This window comes from Aspergillus japonicus (genome assembly GCF_003184785.1).
Source record: "Aspergillus japonicus CBS 114.51 unplaced genomic scaffold BO86scaffold_80, whole genome shotgun sequence".
NCBI classification, from domain to species: domain Eukaryota; kingdom Fungi; phylum Ascomycota; class Eurotiomycetes; order Eurotiales; family Aspergillaceae; genus Aspergillus; species Aspergillus japonicus.
This window is the reverse complement of record NW_020291717.1, coordinates 43,994-67,857: the sequence shown is the minus strand read 5'-3', so window position 1 is coordinate 67,857 and position 23,864 is coordinate 43,994. Positions and strand designations below refer to the sequence as shown.

Here is a 23,864-nt window from a genome sequence, read left to right as displayed (position 1 = left end):
TAAGCTCTTACAGGATGTACCACCAAATTTACAACAAGGAAAGCTAAGGAAAGTATGGAAACTTCTTAACCTTGTGATGCTCAAAGTAGTCAGTTCAATACTTATACGTCAAGCAATGAATTATTGATCTGGACTGTGGACTGTGTTCACAGGTTCAAAATAGTATACGATGCTCAAAACCTACTAAATGCTGCATGTAAGCATTGAGCTAGAGACTAATGCTTGGTATCCCCAACATGTCAGCTATAACGTATACAACAGTCACACTGGTCTCGAATCAGCTTCACCAAGTGAGATATCATCCTAGGACACAAGCTACTATTTACATGTGAAATGCCATGAGCTACGCTCAGTTGCTCGATATGATAGACAAGCTGCCCGGAAGGCCGCTATTTTCTTGGTTGAATGTATCGGTCGGTGAGCATCACTAGCGAAGGCTTCTGTGAAGTATACCAAATCATGCCTCAAGGATGGAAGGCGTCCTGCAAGAAGCCATCACCTAAGGCATGATAAACATTGCACCCACTACGAGTACTGAGTAAGACCGTCTATCCACCTACAGTGACAGGCACCTTTTCGAAGCTAGTCAGTACAAGTTACAGAAGGAACTTGATTCTATACGAGACGGCATTTATGAGTAGGTAAGATCCAGGTGCCGGTCATCAGCTCATCTACATATTAACATAGCCTCGTGGGTCCACTGCCAACTTCACAATCTCCCCAGAAATACTCCTTGAATCGTGTGACTTGAAGTTGAGATTTGCTTCCTGCTTCGATTGCTCTCTAATATACCATTCCAGCTCATGAATTTGCTGGGATCGAATATGGAACGAGGTTAGGGCCACTGAGTGCCGTCGGGAAGTGAGTCCGATTACCTAAGCACACCGCAAAGCTTCGCAAGATCATCGCAAGCCTCGGACGGCGAACTGCAAGTCCAGCCATTGGCCCTCCTCGAACTACTACCTCAAAGCTATCTCCTCCCTCGGCGTATAGCTACTACTCTGACATTGCCATCATGTCTACGGAGATGGAAGTCGACCCTCCGGTGGTGCAACAAGAGGAGGAAGAAGAAGCTCCCGCGCAGTCCAGCAACGGTAGCCACGATCCGAGAACACAGGCGGGAGCCGTCGCAGTACGCAGCATCGAGGGATGGATTGTCATCGTGACCAACATCCATGAAGAGGCCTCTGAAGAGGACGTCACGGACTTGTTCGCCGAATATGGAGAGATTAAGAACTTCAGCCTGAACCTGGACCGCCGGACCGGTTACGTCAAGGTCGGTTACTACTACTACCACTCCTGCCATACACAGCATCACCGGGGCTAGAAAGCTCTGCCAGCTGTTACCCCTGAACTTCTCTCGCTGCTTCTCATGGTATGCCAGATACTGACTCGCCTGTGGGGAAACAGGGATATGCCTTGATCGAGTACTCCACCCTCCCCGAAGCATCGGACGCCATCAAAGCCTTGAACGGCTCCAAACTACTGGACCAGACCATCTCCGTCGATTTCGCATTCGTTAGACCGCCTCCCTCGAATAAAGGAAAGGGTGGAGGACAGAGAGGCGGACGTGGCGGCGGCCGAAACCGCAGCAGGAGCCGCGAGAGGAGCCGCAGTCCTGGAGCCGATGATGCACGGGACTAAGCCCGCCGTGATGTTTTGTTCGTTAGGAGAGCGTCTTCTTTTCAATTCATCTCACAGGCTGTGGATGCGCCAGAAACTTGGCCTTTTGTTTGCTCCAGACCTCCGCCCAGCATTGGGGTTCTGCTATTTTGCGCTCGCACTACAATAAGAATCGCATTGGCCGCTTAGGGTTGTCCAGATAATTCATGCTATGAGCTGGAAGTCTGGGTTGCTGGCTCAACCAATTCGGCTCTAGGGGAGAGGGGGTGGGGAAGCAGAACAAAGCCGGCATTGTCTCCTGGGAGTTCCATACTATACTCGTCGCCTGACGGGGGTGGGAAACCTTCAAAGGAGCATGGTGCCGGCGTCATGAGGTTTCAGTGATATGGTATGTGCTACTAATGTCCCTCAACTGTTCCGCCTATCTCTTCATGGCCGTCATCTAATGTCGCAGTAGGAACATCCAGCCTGAATGACTGATGTTACAGAGCTAGATATCCCGTTCTGTCTACTAGCGCGTGTACTTAATCTTTGTGTCGGTTGAACTCACCGAATACGAGTGTCGCGTGGCCATCTCAATGCTTGTAGTACCCTTCAACCAAAATGCTTTGTTGCTCACCGTGGTGATTTGCATGACAGGCGCCCTTAACCCACGGGACCGTTGGGAAACCATGGATCCTTGTAAGCACTCTCCAAATGATTGATAAATGATCATCCGATAGATAAATGCGGGGATTGGGGGGGAGGGGGGCAGCAATTGGGATGGGGGGGTCAAGGCACCGGACAAGCGAAGCAATCAGCATGAGATTGTCGGGACTCTGGGGTTAAGTTTAGAATGGCATGCGACCAACAACAAGGAGGGCGCGTGATGCAAGACCAAGATTTGACCGTATGAGTAAAAAGAAGTGCCAACTGACTGCCAGTCTGTAGTTGAAGGTGCCGTGGAAAGAGATGGAGCTCATTCCAAGGTGGGATTAGTTAAGCCCGCCGAGACTCCTCCCTTCTCCCTTCTCCCTTCCTTCCCTCCCCCGCACAGCGCCGAAGTTAACCTTAGACTCCCGAGTCTTACTTCCCCCCATCTTTCAATCATCATCCATCATCATCATCATCATCATCATCATCATCATCATCATCACTCCGGACCAAGCCCGGTTCTTCCTTCCCTCCCCCCTCCTTCCCTCCTTCATGGCACGGACTGGGCAGCATTGAGCTGATTATGTCTCATTTGATCAGCTCCCTCAGTTGCATGCAGCCCACTCTCTCTGCATCTATCTCCCCGCGTGTCTGAAATAGCTAATTCTTAAAATCCAAAGACAATCGTCACCCCTTCTACCTGCCTTTCCACTGCTACTGTCCCTTTCCTCCCTTTGTTACCAGGCTTTCGAAACAAGCCGAACTCCAACCCCTCGGATCCGGGGTAAATCCAATTAGAACAAACAGAATTACAATCATGCAAGCATTTCTGGTCATTTTTAGATTTCTCTGTCTGCTCCTAACCCTGTTTGAGACCAATGCGCTGGCGTTGCGGTCGCAGGATGTCCTTGCGCCAGTCGTCCTGGACGCACAGATTCCGCTTGAGGAAACAAATGCATCACCGTCAGAGCAGCTCCCCCTGCCTGCCCCGGATTCACCTCCCGAGTCCACCGAGAGCATCAGCCGCACGTTGCACGACTTGCTGGATGCTCTCCATGTGATGCAAGATGCCTACTTCGAACTGTGGCAAGGCACTTGGCCGTCGAGTATCGATTGGACTGCGGCCGTGCTGGGCACCCATGTCTCTGCCACACTTGCCTCGCTGACTGCCACCACCGGCGACGTGCTGTCGACCGCTGTGTCCCTGGATGATCTTGAAGATTGGAAGCACTCGACGAAGCGCGGTCGATATGAATTGGGCTCGGAGAACCTGATCAACCACTTCTTCGACCAGACTTCCGCGTTCTATTTTGGCGAGAATGCCATCTCCCTGCGTGGTCAGGCCTTCGATGATATGCTGTGGGTAGTCCTGGGTTGGCTGGAAAACATAAAGTTTCAAGTCTTGCACTCTGATCTGCACTATGACGACCCTTTCTCGCCCAACGCAACTGCGAAGCTACGCTGGCACGGAACTCAGTTTCGATCCCCCGCGGCGCATCGAGCACGTGTGTTCTACGGCCTCGCGTCCGGGGGGTGGGATGAGTTGCTCTGTGGCGGTGGGATGATTTGGAGCCCTTACTTGACCCCCTACAAGAATGCCATCACGAACGAATTATATATTTCGGCGAGTATCGGGATGTACCTGTATTTTCCAGGTGACAAGATTCAATCCCCCTTTGTGGCGGGAATCGTTGAGGATGAGAACTGGTCAGATGGCTATCCGCATAACCCGGCCCACCTGCAAGCCGCCATTGAGGGCTATGCCTGGCTCAATTCATCTAACATGACCGGGAGCAACGGGCTCTATGGTGACGGCTTTCACATCAGTGGCTGGGAGAGCGATGACCGGCCGGGCACCCGCAAGTGCGATGTCCTCAACACAATGGTATATACCTACAACCAGGGAGTGATCCTTAGCGGGCTAAGGGGGCTCTGGCTGGCAACTGCTTTGCAGCAGTACCTGTACGATGGTCATCAATTAGTCCTGAATGTGATCAAGGCAACCGGATGGCCCGATATGGACAGTCAACAGTGGCAAGGCCTTGGACGTGGCGGTGTTCTGGAGGAAGTGTGTGACTCTTCCGGAAGTTGCTCTCAGAACAGTCACACATTCAAGGGGATTTTCTTCCATCATCTGGCGGAGTTTTGTCGGCCTATCCGGCCGCAAGAGGTACGATTCCTGGCTATTGCGAACCAGACAGATGAGGAAGGAGAGACCTGGCAGTATGTGTACGAGTGGCACCAAGCTCGCTGTCGCGCATATCGGCCGTGGATCGAGCATAATGCGAACGCGGCTCTTGTGACCCGGAACAGTGAGGGCAAGTTTGGCATGTGGTGGGGAAACCAGTCCCGCGCGTCTGGGAGCACCATCACCGATGAAAGCCCTCTGCCGCTGGGGGCGATTGACTATGAGAACTATGGAGCACGGGCTGACGGATTCGAAGGGCTGACGGGACTTCTGCGCAGCCGTGACTCGCGGAGACTCGCCGATGAGAGGTCCGACTCTGGAATCGGAACGCAGCCGTTCGGTTGGGGGCTCGCATCCGGTTGGTCACGCTCCTCAGAGGAACAGCCAGACGTAACCGAACAGGGCAAGCACGATGCCAATGATCGGGGCCGAGGACGTACTGTTGAGACGCAGTCAGGGGGCATCGCAGTGTTGCGGGCTCTATACCAATGGAAGAGCTCACCGTCTCTAGCATGACTGAGTGAGGTTCCTTAGAGTACTAGTATTCTGTATAGTTCAGCGATTATGAGTATAATGCACATACCTATATGTTAGGGGTCGTTATAGACATGGGGGAATTGGGGCCCGGTGGCAAGGCACCTGCGTCATCCGATGTTGTAGCCGTGCATGCATGCGAATTGATTCCACCAGGTTCCCAAATGAGTGTTAGACCTTGTGGAATCATGCATATACTGAGTACATTGTACATCATTCTCCATGGCAGGTTGCCAGAAGGGGAGAGGAAAGCTTTGGCTCACCGCGGCTAACCCCTTTGCCCCCCTCCCCCCCGAGTCCCCGACTATGCCGGCCCCATCTGACCGACAGAATGATATAACGTGAGATCATCCCTAGAAACAAAAAATTCACAGGAATCAGCAGACCCGAGATCTGCATAATGAACTGTTCGAATGATGTAAGCCAGGCGGGATTGAACTTTTTACTGTTTTTACAGGATGAACGAGTCGGTGTACAGTATGTACAGAGTGCTCCGTAGAGTCTCAGAATTAATTATGATGCTGACTTCGGGGGCTCCTTTCCTTTCTCGTCTCTTATTCTATGCGTCCTCTTCCTTTGTTCTAGTAGCCTGTAATGTACTGTACTTTATTCCTGCTGGAAAAAAATCTTAATCAAAAAAAAAAAAAAGAGAAGGGCGTTTATCGGTTACTCGGCAGATTCCGTAACTCCTGAGGATTTTTCTCCTTTTCTTTTTTTTTTCTTTACAGTAGTACCATTTGATTATATTACTCCATAGTTTCAATCCCTTCCTGTTGTTCCCCACTAAGACAGTATCTACGTCCTGAGTAAAGGACGACGTCGGCATTACTTCCCGATTCCCTAGTCCCTTAGGGTTGGTCTACCAGTTTCTTCTTTCGGGATTTTCTTTGATGTACTGTACACACAGAGATCCTCAGACTCAGAGCAACCCAGAGAATAGCCACAGCCGTAGGTCAGGTATCAAATGATTGGTGATGGGGGGGGGGGATCGATCCGCCACCGAGATACCGAGGTTTGCTACCTATCGTCCATACTCACAACAATGCGCAGGTACGTATATCACGTAGCAGTCTCTAATCACACCGCTGATGAAACAACGCCGATGAATCAAGATTCAGATTTCCCTGGAGTTCATGATTGAATTGATTTGGACCGACTTGATCAAGACTAGCCTGTTTTTATACAAGGCGAGCGAGCACGAACCACCCCTCCCCCTCCCCCTTCCGCCTCCCTCCCTAAAAGCCACGTTTTTTTTCTGTCTTCCGTAGATTACTAGCGGTGCTAGTATTAGTGATTTCGGAGTTGATGTTAATTTGAGAGGAAAGTCGAGGTGGGTGGGTGATTATCGGGCTCAGCTCAGCCTTCAAAGGATTTGTTTACCCATTCTATCTTGGGATTAATTATATGCTACGTAGTGTGCCAGTGGGGTATCGGACCGTGTGCGGTAGACTCCGGATTGTTGCGACAATGTGCAGCGCGCGGTAGCTTATTATACTGTGGGTAGTTATGGGCTGTGTTTCTTCTATACTGTATTCTCGACTAGGTGGGAACTTCGTATAGGCTCATGGGTGGAAGGAGGTAAAAAATATCGCGAGTACAGTACGTATTGGGTGCTGCTCAGCAGTACGGTACCACAAGCGCATAGGTACTATGTACAGTATATCGGATCCTCGTCTTCAACAGCATGACTCTCTATTCCAGGGCGAGCTGACTGGTCCCAGGGGGGCTTGAGGATCGGAGACGGTGGGGACAGGAGGGAACGGGGGGAGGGGGTTCTAATTTCCTTCTGGAAGGGGGGAGAGGGGAGGGTCGATTCTGATGACCCTGTACAGCAGGACTGTACATCAGTCTAGCCAATGCTACTACGGCGTAGGTTACTAGAGGATTGGAGGATTTGGGGAATGATACCCCTGGGTGCTAGGAGCAGGAGTGAACTTATGAGTACCTCAGGTTTATTTGTTCATGCTCCTTCCATGATACGTAACTGGTTGATGTTTGAGCTATAGATGCTATAGATGCATAATGATTGATGAATATCTATAGATACTGTGATAGTGATACTTTTTTTCCCCCTGAAGGGACGGATTTACTTGCGATATATCTAATTTTATATCTTCATAACTTGAAAATTGATATACATGTAGAGCATGGAAATATGCATGAATAGTTCTGAGCCTTGGTTGGGAGGTATAACTCCGAACCTCCGAATGTTTACCATACTCCTATGTAGCTATATTGATTGGACCAAGGGTCTCCCAATATACAGAGTGCAGTGCCCTGGATTTTATATACCCTTAGAACAACTGCCAGTGTGGTCGAGCTACGAATCAGGAACTCCTCAAAAAATGGGTTACTTCTCAAATTTCTTTCTTTCTTGCTGGTTCTCCATCTTGCAGTTTGGGCTGAAAGCCACCATGCAGGTTTTCGGAAGGGAGGAGGGGAGGAAATCGCATTGGATTTGTTGTTAGTCCGAGTGGATATGTGAAAAGTGGTTTAGCTTTAGTTTTGATTTTTTTTTTTTCACATGTTGAACCCCCGGTCTCTGGCAAATCAAAGTTCGAGGAAGGAGAAATACTGAGTTCGGAACTGGGGACCATTTTTTGACACCGTGACTGATTGATTGATAGATTTGATTAAATGAGGGGTGGTGCCTGAGCTTGGATTTCTTTTTTTTGGTTGTTTTCCTTGTTGCTGCTGCTGCTGCCAAGTGGGCTAGCTAGTTGGTTTGTAGATGCACCTCCGATAGATAGACGGGCAAGGTGTGTGTGTGGACAGTGAGAACGGTGTGAACGGGTTATGAACTGGGAAATGCTGCATATCTGCCAGGGAAAAATATCCCCCAAGCTCCAGATGGGTGGGTGCTACTGCTGGGCGGTGGTTGGTACCTGGCTAGTATCGTAGTAGTATCTATCACCAACTTCTTGACTAGTTTACCTGATTTTTGCTTGGTGAGTTGGTATGTGCTTACTGTACCTGAGAACCAGTAACCAACCTAAGACACGGTCAGGGCGTAGTAGCCTACCAGGCAATAACAATAGCCAAGAAGTGTATACGTACCACGACCTGACTCCATTTGGCATGCTAACGGTAGAGCAGGGGGGGTGGAAATTCAAAATAAAGGAGGGGAGCAGCCGAGGTGGTGGATAGTGGATAGTGGATAGCTTGATGGGAGGGGGGTTCCAGTCACTAGGTGATGGATACGGAGGGACGATTGATCCTTTTCTTCCACAGCCCAGTAGTGTTAGTTGCCCCTCCTTCTGAACCGACTGCGATGACTGACAGACAGTCAGTGATAAATGATGACAGTGGCTCCGAAATTGGCCTTCTTTCTCCGCCTCGTGTATGTAAGTCTGAGGAGAACGGCTGCTGTGTGAAAATCCAAATGAGGAGGCGGCAACAGTTATGCGCCGATCAGGATTATCGATAGGGGAGACCATCCAATATCAAGTGACATTTGATCATGACTTGCTGAGACCGTCAGCACCAAAAGATGGCCTATCTTAGTCATCGTCGAGGTTGAGCGAAAGAAAGGAAAGGCTTGCTCGCACTTGGCGGTAATAGCGGAGAATCGCAGTTCAGCCACTACCCGATCGCAGATCGGCGGTTCTGTTCTTTATCGTCACTCGCCCAGGGAGTGTAGGAAACGAGGGCAGCATCGTGGACAGGCACTTTAGCTTGCTTGTCATCACGGTCAGCGCGACCAGGGGGGGGTTGTGATGTGAGGTTCGTTCGCTGTCGGGTGATTTCATCGCTGTTTCAACTGGCGATGGGACATGTGTACCCTGGTACTCGCCTGGTACTTACCATTTGACCTGAAGTGCTGTATGATATGCTGTCCTGAAACCAACTAAGCTATCTGTCTCGACTGTTCCTGAAGCATAATGAAAGGATCTGGTGGATAGGGTGTATCAAATGCCTCATGCTGAAGTAAGGCAAGCAGCCACTCTCCTGCACTGCACTCTGTTTCTTGCGAAGGAACAGGTGCACTGTGGACAATCCATCATCTTCACCATCAACATCATCAACAACAACATCATCATCATCATCATCGGAGAAGGATGGAATGGGCTGGTGGAGCAAGCAGCAGTCACGCGGTCAGTCAGTTGTGTGTACCCTTACTTAGTACATCACGGGAACGCTGGTATGGTATGGTAAATTCGACCGGAAGAACCTCTCTGGGATCCTTCCCTTCCTTTCCAAAGTTTTGCTCTTCTCGGGATTTCCTCGCTTGTCTCGGTTTCATGTATTCCCTTTAGGTAAACGAGGCTGAACAATATGGAGAATGGCAATCAATCAATCGACTTGGTGACCTTTCTTCACAATTTGAGACAGCATTCGGATTCCATGCCTGTCGATCGTCAAATAAGCATTGTGTCTCTCCTTTGGTTCCTTAAAAGATTCAGAGACAAAGAGCAACAGTAAGACAGCCCCATCGACATTCCCCATCGCCTGATGTCGAGAAGTGGAGGAAGTAGAAGAGGTGGTACTGTACTGTATGTATGTACTTCCAGTTATACGTACTAGTTACATGACTTAACTTACTACAGCCATTCCTCTTCACTGTCAAGTCACATACCCAACCAAGTTAATCCATTATGCTATCCACTATACGCACACGCGCGCAGAGCATCGGACGACAGGTATAGTGTGGCTAAGTAGTAGTTCATTAGAATTGAGAGGGAATTGATTGTAAGCGCAATTAACAGTCCCATGATATTTTATGGCTCATGGCTCTCTCATAGTCATATTCTCGCTTCCCTCAGGGGAGGAGAGAGTGCTCCATAGTTAAGAGTAAGATGTGTGAGAGTGAGAGTAAGAGAGAGAGAGAGAGCGCGCGCGCGCAACTGCATGCAATGATGCGGGGGGTAAGGAACATCTGCCACTGGCTAGCGGCGGGCTGCTGGTCTGCTGTGTTCAATCTCAACCTCATTGATTGACCCGGGTTTACTACTACTAGTAGTAGTACTGCCAATTGCCCTTAACGAGGATCAAACTGCCAAGATCTCCTTGTCATTCGTTCCTTGGACTTTTCCCGAGTTCTACAATTTGGAATCCCTGTGAGCTTTCTCTCGTGTTAGTTATCGTTATTATCCCTCTGCGGCACCCCAGTCCGACCAGGAGTCAAGGTCGAGCTCGTGTCGTGAGAGCAGGAAACCGGATGAACAAGACTACTGTATCGAACCAAAAGGAAGACGCGTTGCTGTTCCTTCGAAAAGAGTGGACGGTGTGTATATCTAGTGTACTGTACCAGAAGACCAACCAAAGAAAATTCACCAACCCCGTGAAATAATAACAGCATTTAATGAGAAAAAAGTCAAAAAGAAAATAACAAGAAAAAGGTTCACTAAAGTAGCCGCCGGGGAACGTTCCGGGCGTCGTCCGTTGAGTTGGGGCTCATGTATGTCTGTATGTGCAACTAAACCAGTTAACTTGCTGCAGCGCCTTGCTGCAAATTTGCCACGATAGTACTAGCGGTCGAAAGGGCTGAGAGATGCGATCTGCTACATAGTACTCCGTACTCCGTAGGTGCTGAAGGATTTAAGTATTGGTAGATTATTATGATCATAAAACCAATTTCCCCTCCTCCTAAACGCCCCTCCCTCCCCTCCCGAGTCCGTACTAATATGACTCCGCCCAGTGACGTTGATCGGTTTCAGTCCTCCACCAGATAAATGGATAGGAAGGCTACTTATGTATGAGGTAGGTACAGAGTAGATGGAATGGAGTCGGTCGGAGATATTTGACAGCCTCAGCTGAAGTAAATCCTTTGTTTCTGGGATTCCCCCCTCTCCTCCCTCGCGTACTTTGGCCCAGTTCTTCCTGAATCGGAGCCAGTAGGAATGAAAAGAAAGAAAAACAAAAGTACCATCAGGCCCAACCGAAAGAACTGTTCAATTTGTGATTTAGAGAGGGCGAAAAAAAAAAAGGTCGTGACAAGAGACAGGTCCAATAAGAAGACTTCCCATGACGTGCTCACCCGTCATCACTGGGCGGCGATACTTCTCATTCATTCTGGGTTTCTCCCGAGCATTGAACCACGGTGGCCGACGGTCAGCGCCGCAAGGGCCAAAAAGGGGACAAGGTGAGAAGCGATTGGAAAAAGACATGTGCGCGCAACAGAAGGGAGTTGTTCAGCGTTGAATTTTTCTCTTGAGACGTTTCCCATGGTCGGGCGTGGAGTGCTATCAATGTTAGAATCCCATTAATATGGGTCACGTACTGTGCAACCGCTGAGAAAGGCTCTTTCGTCCAGTCTACTGTATCTACCCATGTGCATAGCACAGACAAGGAAAATCAACTTCGTGATGACCGTTGTTGGAATTCTTGTTTCAAACAACATCCACCCTAATAAATCCAGGGCAGCAGTCGATGTGCTGTATCTTCCTATCTATCGATCCTATCCACTGCATATGTACTAACTCACTATCTTACCCCATACTTCTCAGGGGGATCACAATTCACAACTAATTAGGGGACCAGTTTCGTCACTTTAGCAACGCTGTGATTCGATCCCCCCCCGAAGAGACACATGTTCCCGGGTGGTTCTTGGATCGGCGGCTTGCACATCCTTGCCCAATTTTCAACGCTGCCTCCTCACTCGTTGGCTGTTCCCGGCCATGATCCGTCAGAAGATGTCGAACCCGCGGGAATGGATCGTCCTGCCCCAGCCGTTGATGCTGCTGGTGGAGTTTAAGCTAGAAGGGAGTAAATTCCGCCGCCAAACGATCACTGGCAGTTTGGGATTTTTCTGTATATCAAGGGTGTGTGTCTTTTCGCTCTGTGTGGATAGTAACTATCGTGTACTGTGTAGATCACATAGGGTGTGGTATTGTATTGAGTACTCCGTGCTAATCTGAGACTTGACCAGCTGGTGGAATCGCGGTTTCCGACCCAACTGGACACCCTACTAGGAAGACAATGGATTGTTGCACCGAAGGGCGCAGCTTGATTGCCATCGCTAGCTCCATCGTCGTCGAAGCAGAAATAGTAACAGCTTCGTTGCTGAAATCAGTCACGGACTGATTGACATTGCTGGGTGATTTCCCACTCATCTACCCATCTACCTACATCCAGTATCCCGGCGGGGGGGCCGTAGGGCATGGGACTAGGGTACTTTTTAGGTCCTAAGTATGGCCCTGAGGATCCCCATTTCTACCAGGTTGTGTCTCGCTGGGGACCAAACCAAGAAGCCACAATCTGATGGGCTCGATCGACATTGCATGACCTCCCCTGAAGGACTTCAGTAACGAAAAAGACGTTTTGGACTAGGACCGACTGACTACCGTTGACTACAAACAACTGTTGCCCCATAGTTAGAGGGGATTAGCCACCTACGGTAGGCTGGCTCTGCCCTGCGTGGCTTAATGATCCGCCGCCGCCTCGGCAGTCGAGCAGGGGGAGACGCGCGCGAGCGCGCCTGCTCTGACTCGCTGAACATTGGGGGGGGGGGGGGGGGGGGGGGGCCCCCGTGGGTGGGGGGAGGAGGGGGGGGGGGGGGGGGGGGGGAAGGATACTCGCTTAGTAGATGTAGCACGGAGGATTGCTATGACCCCGACGATTCAGTACGTACTGTAGAATGATGATTGTGGTTCATGGTTTTTGTTTTTGTGTCGTCAATCATGCCGATTGTGATCAGTGAACTCGTGGCGACGGAACAACTGGAGCCAAAGGGGGCGGCGGCTGTCCGTGAACGGGCACGACGACAAAGGAGAAATAAAATGTCACGCTTCGACATCATTCATCGCCATCGGTCATCATCGTCCATATTAAAGCCATCCTCATGGTGCCCGTTCTCCGCCTTCCTCGGCACCGGCACACACAGACAACAGTTTTGAGTGTGGTGTGGCACTGGGAAAAGGTGTGGGAAGCGGTGGGAAACAGATGAGGATCATCGCCATTCCTCCGATGGACCACAACTTTCTTCTCGTTGGGCGGGTTGGCTTTTTTTTGCCCCCCTTTAGGGGGATTTGGGTTCGCTGCTAAGGAGAAAGAGTCGTCGAACCAAGGGGCTTGAAATCCTGGGCCTGAAAGTCACTAACCGAACTAGAGGCACCGAATGAACCCCTAAAGAGCCGTAGAAAACCTGTAAGTAGTGGTTCCCCCTCCCCTCTTCCGCCCGCCCACCAACCACAGGAAGGCAGGCCGAACGGAGCTCCTTCACCGAAACATTCAACAGTCAGTGCTCTGCTGCTTGCTGTTGCTGTTGCTGCTGCTGTGTTGTTGGGAGGAGGGGGGGAAATGGGAAAAATCAAGAAAAAAGGAAGAAAGAAAGAAAGGAAGAAAGAAAGAAAGAAAGAAAAAGAAACGACTGAAGTTCACATCATCGTCATCATCATCTTGAATGATTAGCGCGTAGGAAGATTTTCTTTTCTTGTCGATAGGGTACCTTACTTGACCAAACTGCCGGTTGAGCTGCTTGCTCTGTATAATATTGTATATTATTTCCCCTTTTAATTTTTTTGGAGGATGTTTATCTAATATTTTCCTTCTCTTTTGGTCATATCTCAATCTCTTTTCTGAATATTCCCGTACCCAGGAATACGGCGAATATCATTCCAGTGGCGGCCACGAGTCTTCCCACCTTTAGTGCGCTGGCACTAGTCCCGAAAATGGACAAGTAGCATCCACCGGGGTACCACTCCGTACTCTGTTTGTACCTCCCATACCGAATTTGGCACTGTTTTCTGCCCAAAAGTACACCAAATATGTACTAGATGGATTATGTGACTTACTCACTTGCTCCATCGCATACGTAGGTAGTGTGGTCTCTACTGGGCTGTGTCCGTCCTCTACTGTATGTACTGTACTTGCTCTATCTTCAGCTTTGCTCTTTCTCTTTCTTGTTGTTTCTGTTTTCTTTTTGTGTCAGGGCGTTTTTCGCCTCTTTATTTATAAATCAGATCCGAGGTTAACTATATGGTACGCTATACATAGTTTGATGACGAGGAAATAGTATGCGCTCTAGGGAAAGTGAGTAAGCGGCTTTGGTCATCGGAAGTATTCCTCTTGAGTAAAAGTGGACAAGTATAGTATCCCGCGTGTAGTTGGCAGGTCATCGCAGGATTATCTCCTCTCACATCCTTTCCTCTCCCTCCCCTCCCACCCCCTCCTCCTCCTCCTTCTTTCCTTTCCCAATTGGTACAAATTTGGTAATATTAGTCTCCATCTGGTTTATTACCGAGTCATTAACCGGCTTTTTTTTTTCTTTCTGGTATCATTCATTACTGTACTTCCCTTACTAACTTAACTTGATTCTGGTGACTACGGCCGAATGAAATTATATGAGCAAAAGTATCTGTCCCTGGGTCAATTGATTATCACTTACCATTCTCTCCCATTCCCATTACTACCGCCATTATTATTTCCCACTCACCTCGACACCCGCGCTCTGCCCGCCAAACATCCACTGGAACCATCATTATTATTGCGACGAACTCTTCCTACAGCGACTCTCGCAGCAGCCTCGTCCAGTGTCCCCAATTTTTTTTAAGACTATTACTCCTCTTGCTCCTCCTCCTCCACTATTACTACCAACCAACACAGAGACAGAGCTCTTCTTGTTCTCTCTCCTCCCCTTCCCTTTTCTCTTTCTTCTCTTCCCTCTCTCTCTCTCTCCCCTCTCTTCTTCTTTTCTCCTCTTTCCCCCCTCTTCCTTTTTCCCTCGCACACCCATCCATTCTTCCTCCCTCCCCTTTTCGATCGAACGGAATTGCGACGGTGACAAACTTCCGTTCCTTAACGGCTTCAACCACACTACCACCAACCCGCTTCGACCACCAATTCTACCTCTCCACCCATTTCCACTGACCACATTTAACCCCCCGGTCCAAGATTTTAGTCCGCCCGTTTTCGGACTGCCCAACGAACCTTCTCCCACTCAAGTTCGACGACCGCGAATAAATCTAATTCCCTAATTCAAATAGACCCTTCGCCCGAAAAAGGAACATTGGCAATAGCAATTATTCTCCAGGGACACATAACCTGCGTTGTTGAATTGCTTTGCTATTGTTGAATTCTTCTTCTACTTCTTCTATTACTACCACCGACCTACCCAGCAACTGTATCGGCTATCTTTCTAAGTTCGCTTAACCGATACGTCTGTCCTTTCGGTCACTCCCTTTTTTGACCCTCACTATTTTGGGAGGCCCTCCCCTTTTTCCCCCCCCCCCCCCCCTGCGCTTCAATTCTCCTGTTACAAATCAGCCAGAGTCTATACGATTCCAGTTAGGGTTTTATTCTAATCGATCCCCTGAACTCGCCGCCCTTCTCAGACGTGGTGAACCCGGATCTCGTTACAGCTGATTGTCTGCTTTCGTTGTCCCGGATTGCTTTTTCCGGCTAAATCCTCGTCTGCCGGCCTGGGAAACACCCCCCGTTTGCTTCAACGACAGCTACCTCCAGCGAAACGCAGATCTTTCAAATCTGAGGTCATCGCTAGAGGTAGTCACGGCCTACTGTGAAAATAGAAGGAATCCGATTGTTGACCATATCCTGTTGTGGGATTTCTACCGAACCTTGAACGACCGGGAAACCTGGAAACCCGCCACAGCGACCGCCCGAGAGTTGCTCTGATTGCATTGCTCAAGCCACCCTCAACCACCGGAATTCTTAAATCCAACCACCGGCGCCACCGCCAGCACGCACAAACCATGGCGTCGACGTCAGACATGCACGGTTCCTCGCCTGTCCCAACCCTGCCACATCCCCACGACAACGGTCGCTCGCATATGTCCTCACTCTCCTCATCCTCATCCATCTCTGACGTCGAAACCGAACGAAGAGGACGATCCGAACGCCCTCGCATGGCCAGTCGAAAACCGAGTGCGTCCATCCTTGTACCACGAGATCACCCCGAAATCGAGATTGAAGAAGAAGAATTCCCCCCCGACGACGCGCGCGCCATGAGTCCCCGCCGAAATTCCGCAGATCTGGAGCGACTGGGCAAGGAGGCCAGGCAAACATTACAGGAGTGAGTTTTGGGCACCATCCATCAATGTATCCGTCACATAGCATGGGAGCGACTACGACCACGCAGAAAGGGTGGGAAAAGAAAACAAGGAAGAAGCTAATGGAATCTCGCAATCTACGAACAGGCAAGCCAGAGCCCTTCAATCCTCACTTCAAGCGCTAGCAGAACGCATCGAAGCCGTGAAATCCGATCATGATAAGCTGGAGAGCGAGAACAAGTTCCTCCAAGATTATATTGGTGGATTGACCCGAAACATGACCAAGACGGAAATGGGACGGACGAGCACCAAAGTCAGAAAGGCGCAGAAATAACCACAAGATCCCTGTTATCGACCCTGGCTGTTTGGGACGGGTAACGGTCGGGGCCTGGTTGCTGCCACGAGACGGATGGCGAGCGCTCGTTCAAAGCCACGAAATTTCACACCTGCCATGCGATGACCCCCTTTTTCTCCTTATTTCTCGCCATCACCGCCGATAAATTCTTGGTTTCTGTTGAGCCACATTCCCGACCGGTCCCTGCGTGCCTGGCATAGTCGAGAATGGTGGCTGTTGGCCCAAGCGCGCCCTCCGCAATCCGCCAGTCGATCAACTTTCACGAGCAGTCCGGCTCTTTGAACTCAGGATCTGGAATGACATCTGCGGCTTTGTCAGGTGGAACCTCGTGCTACCCAGGGCGGTCGCCATATTCGACCGAAGGCTCGCGAAACATACGTCCTTGGATCACCCGTGTTTACGAAATCGATATGACTTTCGGGGTGGCGATCACGATGACAATCTCACGACTTCGGCCGACCTAATCTGCCGTGCCACCCAGCATGTCGCCGACCCACCCGTCAATTCGCATCGCGCACGTCCCGAAGAACGATTGTGACATCATTGCATATTCTTTTTATCTGTTTCTGTGGGAGCTTTTTCGTCGATCGACACCTACAGTCTTGGCAACCATGCCAGCGCGTGATCCGTGATGGTAGCACATTTGGTTATGCTGCCTGTCAGAGCCGATGATAACCAACCCCCGGATCTGTTTACCTTCTACTGTTCATATTTTTCTTTTCTTTTCTTTTTCTTTTCCTCTTTTTTTTTTTTTCTCTTTCCATGCCTTCGTCTTATTCCTCTTCTTTTCCTACTTGTCTTATCATACCGGAGGCTTTGTGTATTGGCATAGCACGCGTGGCGTTGGGACTTTGACTGGGATTGATACTTAGACTCGCTTGTTTTTGTTTGTTTCCATCATTTCATCTCTTTTTCAAATACGGAACCGCACTGGGCGCATTTGTTCTCATGGTCTGCAAAAAGGCGGGAAAGCATTTTCACGGAGCAGCCAATATCTTCATGTGGTTTTGCATCAACATCATCAACATCCACCAACCAACACTATTCTCGCCAAGTCACAAATCACCATCCATCGTGGGTCCACGTCATCCGACCTCACACCGTTCTCCTCCGCCTCCTCCGCCTCCTCCACATTAACCTCGAACAACCTTGCCACCGCTCTCAACGCCTTCCCCCCTTTATACTCGTGTACATTGGAATCGTCCCGGTCTGACGATTCGGAAATTGCGGCTTTTCTTTTTGTTTGATTGTTCTCATTTGGCACTGAAGACATTTGCTTACCATACCCAGAAGCGAGCGGTTGTTGATACATTTGGAATGAAAAAGAAATTCGATACATGGGTGTTTCGCGTAGCTGTAGTATCTGTCCGATGTGGGGATTGCGCATCGAGCTGAAAATACATACCAGATTGTCATTGTCTCAGAAGGCGTGGGTTAGTTAGTACATACCTTACGGAGATCAGTTTGCTAGAGAACGGAAGTTGCTATAGGGATGAAACATCAACATGAGACCTCCCGTCGTCACTTTCTGGAAGGGTCTTCATCAACCCCAACCCCAGTGGCATCACTCTGCATATCGATGACCCCACGTACATACAGTACATACAGTACATACATCAAGGACATGGTGTATCTGCGGAGTCACATCTTTTGGGTTCCCTGTGCCCTGTGCCCTGTGCCCTTGTCCTTTGCCCCCGTACGTGGTTCCTCCCCGATAGCCGATTAACCGACTGGGAGAGGATGAGTAACGAATGACTGCCGGATCACCAAGCATTGAGTCACATACCCCTTCCATCTAGTAACGTTAGTGTATGCTCGTGCGCTTTCCTATTGTCGTAATCGATGGATCCGGAGGTACTCTCACTTTGGTCTTTGACTAGCTCGACTAGAGGGTGGGAAGGAAAACGTCATTCGATCAGCAATTTGACGTTGACGTACTGTATGTACACCTTCCTCTCGATCCAACTACAGTACTGTACTGTACATAATAATACCTCCAGTCTGTGAGCAGCAAAGCGTGCGAGTGGACTGTAAGTATGACAGCAGCAGCACAACCAAACACTGCAAATCATTTACGTCTCCAAAGAGGCAGCTGAATCCCCCAATACCCTTGACGATGTATGGTAGGCAGACTGCATCGAGCACAGTCTAACTTACATGCCCATCACACCCCGGGTCCCAAACCCAACTGTCATCAATGTTCAGCCTGCGTACTACAGAATTAGAGGTAGTGGTGCTATATAGCATGCTATAGCCAGAGAAATCGTCCAAGGAAAAATCACACCGTGAAATTTTGGTCTTTTTTTTTTTTTTTTTTTTTTTTTTTAAACAAAACCCCCTTTCAACAAAAGAAGAAGAATTAAATTAAAGATCTTCCCGTAAATCTGCAAGCCGCGTACGTCATCCATAACCCTTCCCGTCTGCGTTTTGTTGGTTGAAGTTGCCGCTCGCCGCCCGTTGCGTTTGGGGGGAAAGGGGGGGGGGGGAGGGAAGGAGGAACCGGGGCTGGGGGCTGGGGGCTGGGACTGAGGCTGAGGCTGAGGCTGAGGCTGAAACGCCCGGGGGAAGGGGGGGCTGTATGTGTATCCTCCTCGTCTTTATCGTATACAGTACTTGGAGGAGTCTACACAAAGGGTGAAGTTAGGCAGGTGGTTTGATCACCTTGATTTTTGGGGCGTCAAGCAAAGCTTCTACAGTACCCTCCCTACCTTACAGTACAGTACCTCGTGCCTTAGCTGTTTGGGGGTTATTTCTCTCCCTTTGCTGGAATTGTTGATTGGATGTGGCGATTCGTTATTCTTCTCGGGTAGTAAACATGCTGAAAATATTAAGAGTTTGAGAAAGACCCCCCTTTGCCACGGATGATTCAACAAGAAAAGTAAATGCTGGAAGAAAAGAGAATATGATGTACCAAGTACAGGGTATATGTAGGAGAAGCGGGGGGAGAGTTTTGGATGGAAGTCGTCCCGGCACAAGCTAACGGACGGAGTGGAGGATGGGCAGGGATATGAGTGGACTGGTTGGTGTGCATTATACAGTCAGTCTTCATGATAGTGTGAGAAACAGGAACTTCGAAATCATGTCCGGCTGCTCCTGTGGTGCTCGGTACAGCGTATTCTGTGCTCCATCACTACACAAAGCAATCCTACTCATACAAGTACTGTACAAGGTTGGCAAGGAAGGCTGCGAGAGGATTTACCGGTAGATAGGGTTTTTGGGGTCTAGTCTGTATACTTGAGGGAGTTATATGGCGGATTTTGTGTCTAATTGAATAAGACGACCAGATAAGTGAGACCGCGTGCAGAGTACCCAGTCAAATGTGCGTGGCTAATAAGATTTGTTCCTATACAATCTCCGATAATGGTACATCATGTACTGTACATGCATTCCCAGGTGAACAATTGCCATGTCAGTACTTTACCTGCAAAACTGGTCTCTGTCCCTCTTTTATTGAGCTAAGAAAGAAGAAAGAGAACTCGATCGATCTACCGTATCCCTGCTCAGTGGTAAGTGTCGGTCAGATGAGGACCAACCACCAGTTGTTTCAATCAGAAGATGCAGAAACTCATTTCACCAAGGACGAGTGCATATGGTATAGTATAGTATAGTATAGTGTTGTGCCGGGGTGTGATGTACGGTACTCGCCTTCCCACTTTTATTGAGAACAACTGGGGTTAATTGCACCTCCTGTTCCAATCGTAGACCCATCATGCCCTGCCCGTGTATCTCTGCCCAGATCCTTGCCCAGATTAGCGTACATGTAATATGCTTACACCTATGCTTATTTCTCTATCTGCCACCCGCGTTCCTGACTATAGCTCGCCCACCCGGAAGTCACGAATTGCAAGCTTGTTTCTTGAAGCCTGTCGGCTGGAAATGAAATCTAATAAAACGCAGCTAAGGCGCACGATCAAACGCCATACGGGAGACAAATATAACCAACCATGGCAAGCGCCATGATTGCGAAGGTATTCCGAGGTCAATGCCCACGCGAGAGGGTCGTTCTTGACAATTGTGTTTGTTGTTGTATGAGGGTGGGTAGGTAACAAGAGAGAGGTATTCTTTCCAGGGGGGAATTGCGGCAATAGGCAAGGAAGTAGAAAAAAAAGATAAAGAAATCAACGAGAAAATGTAAAGGAAAAAATAGAACAGGAATCGAAGATCCACAGGTGAACCCGGAGGGGAAAACATGGGCAATGTGGTGGGTGGCAGAGCATAGCAAGGATCGCATGAACGGAAAGCGGAAAGCAAAGGCACAGAACACCCCCACAGCGCAGACCAGCTTTTTGACTTCTGCCCTTTGCCAGTGACAGTTCAAGACCATGCAAAGTCATCGGGCATAATGACAAGCGTGCAGCGCCGATCCCCTTTTCTAATTTTGCCCCCGCAGCCCTTGCGCACCCGTAACCCACGCCGTATGTTGTCCGAGTTCATCTGCAAACCCGGACGCGAGTCCATCGTTATCTCTACTAATTTACTCGGCAGCGGGCTTCTCCTCGGCAGGAGCAGCCTCCTCCTTGTCGGCAGGAGCGCTGGACTCAGGAGCAGCCGTCTCGGCCTCCGACGAGGTCCAGAGCGTCTAGATGTGCGTTAGCACGGGCATGTCAATCCGGCTGTAGCCGTATACGTACCAAGTTGTCTCTGAGAAGCTGCATGATCAGGGTGGAGTCCTTGTAGCTCTCCTCGCTCAAGGTGTCAAGCTCTGCGGGGATTTGTCAGTCTTTGCCATGCTCGCACGAGGCCTTTAGATAAACATACCGGCAATAGCATCATCGAAGGCAAGCTTGGCCAGGTGGCAGGCCTGGTCAGGAGAGTTGAGGATCTCGTAGTAGAAGACGGAGAAGTTCAGGGCGAGACCGAGACGGATGGGGTGAGTAGGAGCCAAGTCGGTTTGAGCGACCTCAGTAGCGTTCTTGTAGGCCTCGAGGGAGGCATCGGCAGCGCCCTTGCGGCGGTCGCCAATGGCGAACTCAGCAAGGTAACGGTGGTAGTCACCCTTCCTGTGAAGATCACCCGTCCAGGTCAGTAATGCAGCCTTCAAACGGTACTTAAGAGACAGACGCACATCTTGTGGTAGAAGACCTTGGACTCGCCGCTCTGGGCAGAGGGAATCAAGTGCTGGTCGAGAACCTCAAGGATGTCATCGCAAATCTTGGCGAGCTCGGTCTCGATCTTCTGGCGGTACTCCTTGATAAGGGTAACCTGGGGACCGTTGCCCTTGGACTCCTCTTTTTGCTCGATGGAGGTGACGATTCTCCAGGACGCACGACGGGCACCAATGACGTTCTTGTAGGCGACAGAGAGGAGATTGCGCTCCTCGACGGTGAGCTCTACATCAGTGGAGGCAACCTCCTTCATGTTCTCGACCATCTCTGCGAGAAAAAGGTGAGCATGAGGGCGGTCGTGCGAGCGCGGGGTGGAGCGTTCAGGGATGACGTACCTTCGTAGCGCTCAGCCTGCTCGGCGAGCTTGGCCAGGTAAACAGCATCTTCGCGAGCCATTGTGAAAGTGGATTATCTGTGTGAAACAGAAGATGAAAATGTTAGTCAAATAATAAACAGTCCCCTGGCGGGAAGTCGATGTGATGACAAAAATGTTATTGATGGAGGGAAGAAGGATGATGGGGGGATGCGCCACAGCGATCAACGGAAGACGATAGATAGTGTCTCCGAAGCGAGGGGCAGCCAGTCACAGGGCAAAAGTGAGGCTGTGAAGTCAAGTGGTGCAAGGAACACGAAAAGCGATAACCGCCCTCCCCTCCCCTCCTTTTCCCGGCTTCCTGGAACCGTTCCCCGTGATAGGGAATAGATTGGCCATCCGTCGCAGCAAGCACGTAAAATGGTCGGGAGCGAGGATTATGGAGGTGGGAACAAGCAAGCATGATCATTCCTCCGATCCTGTCCGCTGTACTCTTCGCCCCCCTACCACGCACCCACATCCATCCAACCATCAGCAGGACGTACGGCGACGACCCCAGAGGCTTGTTGACGATTGGGAAAGTATATATATTTGTCCTGCCAGGCCTCCGTTCGGCTAGCCGATGACAAAAGTGCTGTGTCGCGTTCCAGTGTAGTTGAGACGGAGAGGGGAGAGCGACGACTGCATGTAGTTCCAGCCATTTCACGCGCGAGCTGACTAGGGTCCCATTTCCAGTGTTCCAGAACCTTTCAATACCACAAGTCTTGATCATTTGCGATCGTGAACGCCGCCGGAAATGACGGAGCGGTTGGATCACCCGGGACTAGGAGGGGGAGTTTGAGAGGGGGGAGGGGGTTTTGGTGGTAGGAGTGGAAAAGATGACGGCAGTGGAACAGAGAGAGAACCAACTCACCTGAACGGAAGATGAAGAGGGATTGTAGGTGCTCTGTTGTCTGCAAAGTCAGTGGTGTTGTTGTAGAGTGAGATAGGCGCGAGTGAAAGATTATAGAGCAGGGAAATTTTTTTTATTCCTTGCTGTACTGCTCGTTTGGGATGTTTTTCTGTTTCGAAATTTGAGGATTGGGGGAGGGGGAGAGGCCAAGTTGGATCACTAAGCGGGCAGGGGGGAAATGGTAGGTTTGGGTGATGAGGGAGGGGAAATTAGGGAGAAATCAAGAGAATTGACTGCTGACTGACCGGATTGGAGAGGAGACGAAGAAGTGAGATAGGTTGGAAGGAGTTAGTCAGAAGAGGAGAGAGAGAGAAAGAGAGAGAGAGGTTTAGAGTGGTGGTGGTGGTGGTGGTGGTAGTGGTAGTGGTAGTAGTAGTAGTAAGTTGGAGGAAGTAAGATGGGAGAGGTTTAGTAGTAGTTTGTTGGCGGGTACTGGCTTAGTGTCGGGGGGAGGGGAGGGGAATGAGAAGGGAAGAAGAGAGGGAGGGAGAAGGGAAGGGGGGTCTGTTTGGTCCAGGTGGGAAATAGGCAATTAATGGCGGCCGGAAGGAGAGGGGAACGGAGGCGTAAGAGCCAGACTGAACAGACACCGACAGATAGACAGACAGACAGACAGACAGACACAGACAGACAAAAGAAAGTCAAGTCACTCGCTCAGTCACGCACTCATTTACTCATTTACTCATTTACTCACCTCTATCACTACTCCTATCCCTCCCTTTCTCATTCTGTGGCCAGGAAATCTCCCCCCCCCCCCAAAGCCTAGACAAGTATTCCCGTACATCGCATCATTATTGTCATCATCGTCATGATCCTCAGCCTCTTCAGCCTGACTGGTAACTTTACTCAAGGAATTCATGCACGCCTCTTACTCCTTTTTACATCCGCACCTAAAAAACGAACCATTCAGCCACTCTTCCCCCCTACAGTTGCGACAATGGATATCGCACGGTTAGGCTAGAGTCTAGATAGGAGGTGGATGATGGTGTATCCATTTTGAACCCCCTTCCCCTCATTATTACCCAGACAAAAAAAAATCCAAAATGGAGAAATACACCGCAATATTACCGCTATGGGTTCTGCGGGCCGGGATATTATTGCTGTCATTACAGTACTACTGCCAATAATAAGATCTTCTCCCCTTCTGGTGGAATTCTAGAATTGATTTGCTGGGGATTGCGCAGGGTTTGGGAGAGTAGGCCAGCGTGAAAGCAG

The 23,864-nt window shown here is 49.8% G+C and overlaps 8 protein-coding genes across 8 annotated transcripts; 5 read left to right on the top strand and 3 right to left on the bottom strand.

Annotated features, from left to right (window-relative positions):
- Nucleotides 1–1,015: 1,015 nt before the first annotated feature.
- BO86DRAFT_324042 (RBM8 family RNA-binding protein) lies at nucleotides 1,016–1,644 on the top strand (the record flags this gene model as incomplete). Its single annotated transcript, XM_025668455.1, has 2 exons — nucleotides 1,016–1,276; nucleotides 1,411–1,644. The coding sequence occupies 2 exons, from the start codon at nucleotides 1,016–1,018 to the stop codon at nucleotides 1,642–1,644; spliced, it is 495 nt and encodes a 164-aa protein (XP_025523009.1).
- A 1,429-nt stretch (nucleotides 1,645–3,073) lies between these two features.
- BO86DRAFT_451224 (putative glycosyl hydrolase) lies at nucleotides 3,074–5,246 on the top strand (the record flags this gene model as incomplete). Its single annotated transcript, XM_025676845.1, has 2 exons — nucleotides 3,074–4,724; nucleotides 4,833–5,246. The coding sequence occupies 2 exons, from the start codon at nucleotides 3,074–3,076 to the stop codon at nucleotides 4,958–4,960; spliced, it is 1,779 nt and encodes a 592-aa protein (XP_025523008.1). The 3' UTR covers nucleotides 4,961–5,246.
- Nucleotides 5,247–5,319: 73 nt separating this feature from the next.
- Nucleotides 5,320–5,655, top strand: BO86DRAFT_232588 (uncharacterized protein). Its single transcript, XM_025667018.1, has one exon. It carries the CDS (start codon nucleotides 5,437–5,439, stop codon nucleotides 5,608–5,610), a length of 174 nt encoding a protein of 57 aa, XP_025523007.1. The 5' UTR covers nucleotides 5,320–5,436; the 3' UTR covers nucleotides 5,611–5,655.
- Nucleotides 5,656–7,609: 1,954 nt separating this feature from the next.
- BO86DRAFT_232536 (uncharacterized protein) lies at nucleotides 7,610–8,694 on the bottom strand. The gene is made up of 3 exons (XM_025667017.1): nucleotides 8,527–8,694; nucleotides 7,971–8,442; nucleotides 7,610–7,912 (listed from the first exon to the last, which is right to left on the bottom strand). The coding sequence occupies exons 2-3, from the start codon at nucleotides 8,413–8,415 to the stop codon at nucleotides 7,773–7,775; spliced, it is 585 nt and encodes a 194-aa protein (XP_025523006.1). The 5' UTR covers nucleotides 8,416–8,442; nucleotides 8,527–8,694; the 3' UTR covers nucleotides 7,610–7,772.
- A 1,932-nt stretch (nucleotides 8,695–10,626) lies between these two features.
- BO86DRAFT_392921 (uncharacterized protein) lies at nucleotides 10,627–11,336 on the bottom strand. Its single transcript, XM_025672916.1, has one exon. It carries the CDS (start codon nucleotides 11,142–11,144, stop codon nucleotides 10,986–10,988), a length of 159 nt encoding a protein of 52 aa, XP_025523005.1. The 5' UTR covers nucleotides 11,145–11,336; the 3' UTR covers nucleotides 10,627–10,985.
- Nucleotides 11,337–15,139: 3,803 nt separating this feature from the next.
- BO86DRAFT_232467 (short coiled-coil protein) lies at nucleotides 15,140–16,372 on the top strand. The gene is made up of 2 exons (XM_025667015.1): nucleotides 15,140–15,947; nucleotides 16,072–16,372. The coding sequence occupies exons 1-2, from the start codon at nucleotides 15,628–15,630 to the stop codon at nucleotides 16,256–16,258; spliced, it is 507 nt and encodes a 168-aa protein (XP_025523004.1). The 5' UTR covers nucleotides 15,140–15,627; the 3' UTR covers nucleotides 16,259–16,372.
- A 473-nt stretch (nucleotides 16,373–16,845) lies between these two features.
- Nucleotides 16,846–17,226, top strand: BO86DRAFT_232469 (uncharacterized protein). Its single transcript, XM_025667016.1, has one exon. It carries the CDS (start codon nucleotides 16,948–16,950, stop codon nucleotides 17,149–17,151), a length of 204 nt encoding a protein of 67 aa, XP_025523003.1. The 5' UTR covers nucleotides 16,846–16,947; the 3' UTR covers nucleotides 17,152–17,226.
- Nucleotides 17,227–20,254: 3,028 nt separating this feature from the next.
- Nucleotides 20,255–21,839, bottom strand: artA (14-3-3 adaptor artA). The gene is made up of 5 exons (XM_025667014.1): nucleotides 21,720–21,839; nucleotides 21,345–21,651; nucleotides 21,038–21,279; nucleotides 20,911–20,981; nucleotides 20,255–20,858 (listed from the first exon to the last, which is right to left on the bottom strand). The coding sequence occupies exons 1-5, from the start codon at nucleotides 21,778–21,780 to the stop codon at nucleotides 20,754–20,756; spliced, it is 786 nt and encodes a 261-aa protein (XP_025523002.1). The 5' UTR covers nucleotides 21,781–21,839; the 3' UTR covers nucleotides 20,255–20,753.
- Nucleotides 21,840–23,864: the final 2,025 nt, after the last annotated feature.

Bases quoted from the DNA above. Each gene is read 5' to 3' on its own strand.
- BO86DRAFT_232588 (XM_025667018.1), top strand. From the start codon at position 5,437: ATGAACGAGTCGGTGTACAGTATGTACAGAGTGCTCCGTAGAGTCTCA.
- BO86DRAFT_232536 (XM_025667017.1), bottom strand. From the start codon at position 8,415: ATGGTCTCCCCTATCGATAATCCTGATCGGCGCATAACTGTTGCCGCC. The intron at 7,913-7,970 runs GTTGGTTACTGG...AGCAAAAATCAG, and splicing joins ACGCCCTGACCGTGTCTTAG to GTAAACTAGTCAAGAAGTTG.
- BO86DRAFT_392921 (XM_025672916.1), bottom strand. From the start codon at position 11,144: ATGGGAAACGTCTCAAGAGAAAAATTCAACGCTGAACAACTCCCTTCT.
- BO86DRAFT_232467 (XM_025667015.1), top strand. From the start codon at position 15,628: ATGGCGTCGACGTCAGACATGCACGGTTCCTCGCCTGTCCCAACCCTG. The intron at 15,948-16,071 runs GTGAGTTTTGGG...ATCTACGAACAG, and splicing joins GCCAGGCAAACATTACAGGA to GCAAGCCAGAGCCCTTCAAT.
- BO86DRAFT_232469 (XM_025667016.1), top strand. From the start codon at position 16,948: ATGATAACCAACCCCCGGATCTGTTTACCTTCTACTGTTCATATTTTT.
- artA (XM_025667014.1), bottom strand. From the start codon at position 21,780: ATGGCTCGCGAAGATGCTGTTTACCTGGCCAAGCTCGCCGAGCAGGCT. The intron at 21,280-21,344 runs GTGCGTCTGTCT...TGATCTTCACAG, and splicing joins AAGGTCTTCTACCACAAGAT to GAAGGGTGACTACCACCGTT. The intron at 20,982-21,037 runs GTATGTTTATCT...AAATCCCCGCAG, and splicing joins CTTCGATGATGCTATTGCCG to AGCTTGACACCTTGAGCGAG.